Here is a 3,355-nt window from a genome sequence, read left to right as displayed (position 1 = left end):
AATTGTGCATTTAGGGAAGCATTATCATGTATGTCTTGCAAATGAAATTTAATTTGTTCCCAGTTGTAGGCACTATAGTCCAACTGAACAGGGGTGATACAAAATTGAGTAGAATTCCAATCACATTTTAATATTATTTGTTTTTGTAAATCTATTAATTGATCTCCGACCCATTTGATGGCTGTTTTTAGTTCCTGTATTTCATCCTAAATAAAGTTTTGTGTTTGAATTGAGGTTTGTAAAGCGATGCCTGTGACAGCGGCAGTAGTGTAAATGGCTATTAATCTCAAAATGTCAAGTATTAACCATCCAATGAATCATTTAGATCGCTGGAGTAATTTAGTGAGTAGTTGGGAGGCAAGTCCTGCCATGGGACCCTCTTTCTAGGGATTCATATTTCAAAGAAACAGAGGAATTAAGACAAATATACAATTTGTAATCTATGTAAGTCACAAAACGTAGAGTCTTATTAAATTGTAAGTTTTCTATAGCTATAACAAAAGGAAGAGGAACACAAGTTTGTATAAAATATGAATGACTATAATGAAAGGAATAGTTACTGTGACTTGAAGAGCAAGCCCAGCAGAACCGTAACAGCCACAGTCGTGTCCGTCAGGGACCAGCGGCTGAAGCGCTCTTGGCTCTTTTGGCTCTCGGTTGCTGTTCTGTTTTCGTAGAGTTCCCCAAAGTGTCCCATCCGCCGTTCTCTTGGATCCAAGGCTCTAGGTGGTCATTTAGGTAAGTGGCCTCCAAGTTGTGACCTGACTCACCAATACTTGTATCTCATTGTCTATGCTTTTCATGCATAGCGTCCCACCGAAGGAGAAAAAGGCCACAATGTGACCCCAGTTCACCCCGTCCCAGAAGAGTTCATTTATTACCTGTTCAAAGCTCTGATATGTTGTCCCTGGGGTGATGTGGAGCTGGGACATCAGGTCACTGAATGTCTGTTGGTACTTCAGTTCAAACTCATTTCTTGCCTCATTCAAGGCTTGCTTTACTGTTGTCATGGGGATCATTTTCTGGGCGTCCAATCTTGTGCTGTGGTCAGTGGCTCCATTCACTGCAGGGCTATCTGCCAGGTGCCAGGATGGATTGCCGTTGATGGCTCTGGAGTTTTCCATAGTTGATTCTATCCCTTCTGGGGTCTCAGTTCTGTTTTCTTTCATATCGCTAAACTGACTCCAGCTGTATCCTTTCTGGGAAAGCTTGTAAGAGAGAAAGTCAACCACTAGTTCCCAGTTGCTCTGAGACATTTTTATAATAAGGATGGTTTTCAAGAGTCTATTGTCTAAAATACTTATAGTAAAAAAGGGGGTTAGGTATATTGGTCCAATAAGTATGATTAATTAATTCAGCTTGAGTGAGGGAAGCAAAAGCAAGCAAAGCAAGCATAGCAAAAAAATATTTTCTGGATTCCGAGGCATTCTCTGTTGAGAAACCAGAATTTTAGCTTGATTAGTAAGGGTATTTGTTTATCCCTGGGTAAAGATTCATGGGGTCACAAAGAGTCGGACAGGACTGAGAGACTGAACTGAACTGAAAGAGATCATAAAGCTCTTCTGTCCTGGAGCTGGCGGCTGCGCGCGCAGAAGTGACGCCAAGAGGAGCTACCCCACGTCCGAGGCCAGGGGCAGTGACCAAGAGGAGCAACCCCACGTCCCGGAGGCGGTGGCTGCGTGGGCGCAGAAGGGCCGAGAGGAGCTGCTCCACGTTCAAGGTCAGGAGGGGCGGCCGTGAGGAGATAGCCCTCCTCCAAGGTAAGGTGCAGCAGCTGCGTTTTGCTGGAGGAGCCATGAAGAGATACCCCACGACCAAGGTAAGAGAAATCCAAATAAGACGGTAGGTATTGCGAGAGGGCATCAGAGGGCAGACACACTAAAATCATAATCACAGAAAACTAGTCCATCTGATCACACGGACCATAGCCCTGTCTAATTCAATGAAACTAAGCCATGCCTTGTGGGGCCACCCAAGACGGGCGGGTCATGGTGGAGAGGTCTGACAGAATGTGGTCCACTGGAGAAGGGAATGGCAAACTGCTTCAGTACACTTGCCTTGAGAACCCCATGAACAGTATGAAAAGGCAAAATGATAGGATACTGAATGAGGAATTCCCCAGGTCGGTAGGTGCCCAGTATGCTACTGGAGATCAGTGGAGAAATAACTCCAGAAAGAATCAAGGGATGGAGCCAAAGCAAAACCAATCCCCACTTGTGGATGTGATTGGTGATAGAAGCAAGGTCCGATGCTGTAAAGAGCAATATTGCATAGGAACCTGGAATGTGAGCTCCATGAATCAAGGCAAATTGGAAGTAGTCAAACAGGAGATGGCAAGAATGCACGTCGACATTCTAGGAATCAGTGAACTAAAATGGACTGGAATGGGTGAATTTAACTCAGATGACCATTATAACTACTACTGTGGGCAGGAATCCCTTAGGGGAAATGGAGTAGCCATCATGGTCAACAAAAGAGTCCGGAATGCAGTACTTGGATGCAATCTCAAAAATGACAGAATGATCTCTGTTCATTTCCAAGGCAAACCATTCAATATTACAGTAATCCAAGCCTATGCCCCAACCAGTGATGCTGAAGAAGCCGAAGTTGAACGGTTCTATGAAGACCTACAATACCTTTTAGAACTAACACCCAAAAAAGATGTCCTTTTCATTATAGGGGACTGGAATGCAAAAGTAGGAAGTCAAGAAACACCTGGAGTAGCAGGCAAATTTGGCCTTGGAGCACAGAATGAAGCAGGGCAAAGGCTAATAGAGTTTTGCCAAGAGAACGCACTGGTCATAGTAAACACCCTCTTCCAACAACACAAGAGAAGACTCTACACAGGGACATCACCAGATGGTCAACACCGAAATCAGATTGATTATATTCTTTGCAGCCAAAGATGGAGAAGCTGTATACAGTTAGCAAAAACAAGACCAGGAGCTGACTGTGGCTCAGATCATGAACTCCTTATTGCGAAATTCAGACTTAAATTGAAGAAAGTAGGGAAAACCACTAGACCACTCAGATATGACCTAAATCAAATCCCTTATGATTATACAGTGGAAGTGAGAAATAGATTTAAGGGACTAGATCTGATAGATAGAGTGCCTGATGAACTCTGGATGGAGGTTCGAGACATTGTACAGGAGACAGGGACCAAGACCATCCCCATGGAAAAGAAATGCAAGAAAGCAAAATGGCTGTCTGAGGAGGCCTTACAAATAGCTGTGAAAAGAAGAGTGGCGAAAAACAAAGGAGAAAAGGAAAGATATAAGCATCTGAATGCAGAGTTCCGAAGAATAGCAAGGAGAGATAAGAAAGACTTCCTCAGTGATCAATGCAAAGAAAT

The 3,355-nt window shown here is 43.7% G+C and overlaps 1 protein-coding gene across 1 annotated transcript; it reads right to left on the bottom strand.

Moving 5' to 3' along the window:
* Positions 1-556: 556 nt before the first annotated feature.
* On the bottom strand, positions 557-1,256 carry LOC129538419 (bcl-2-like protein 1). The gene is made up of 2 exons (XM_055398598.1): positions 879-1,256; positions 557-688 (listed from the first exon to the last, which is right to left on the bottom strand). Exons 1-2 carry the CDS (start codon positions 1,254-1,256, stop codon positions 557-559), a joined length of 510 nt encoding a protein of 169 aa, XP_055254573.1.
* Positions 1,257-3,355: the final 2,099 nt, after the last annotated feature.

Source organism: Moschus berezovskii, chromosome 2, assembly GCF_049115385.1.
Source record: "Moschus berezovskii isolate FMDL1 chromosome 2, NW_MosBer_1.0, whole genome shotgun sequence".
Taxonomy (NCBI): Eukaryota; Metazoa; Chordata; class Mammalia; order Artiodactyla; family Moschidae; genus Moschus; species Moschus berezovskii.
This window is presented reverse-complemented; position numbering and strand designations above follow the sequence as displayed.

What these genes read in the sequence shown, in the direction of transcription:
- LOC129538419 (XM_055398598.1), bottom strand. Translation starts at nt 1,256, where the DNA reads ATGTCTCAGAGCAACTGGGAACTAGTGGTTGACTTTCTCTCTTACAAG. An exon ending in ATCAGAGCTTTGAACAGGTA is followed by an intron (nt 689 to 878) that starts ATAAATGAACTC and finishes CGGATGGGACAC; the next exon opens with TTTGGGGAACTCTACGAAAA.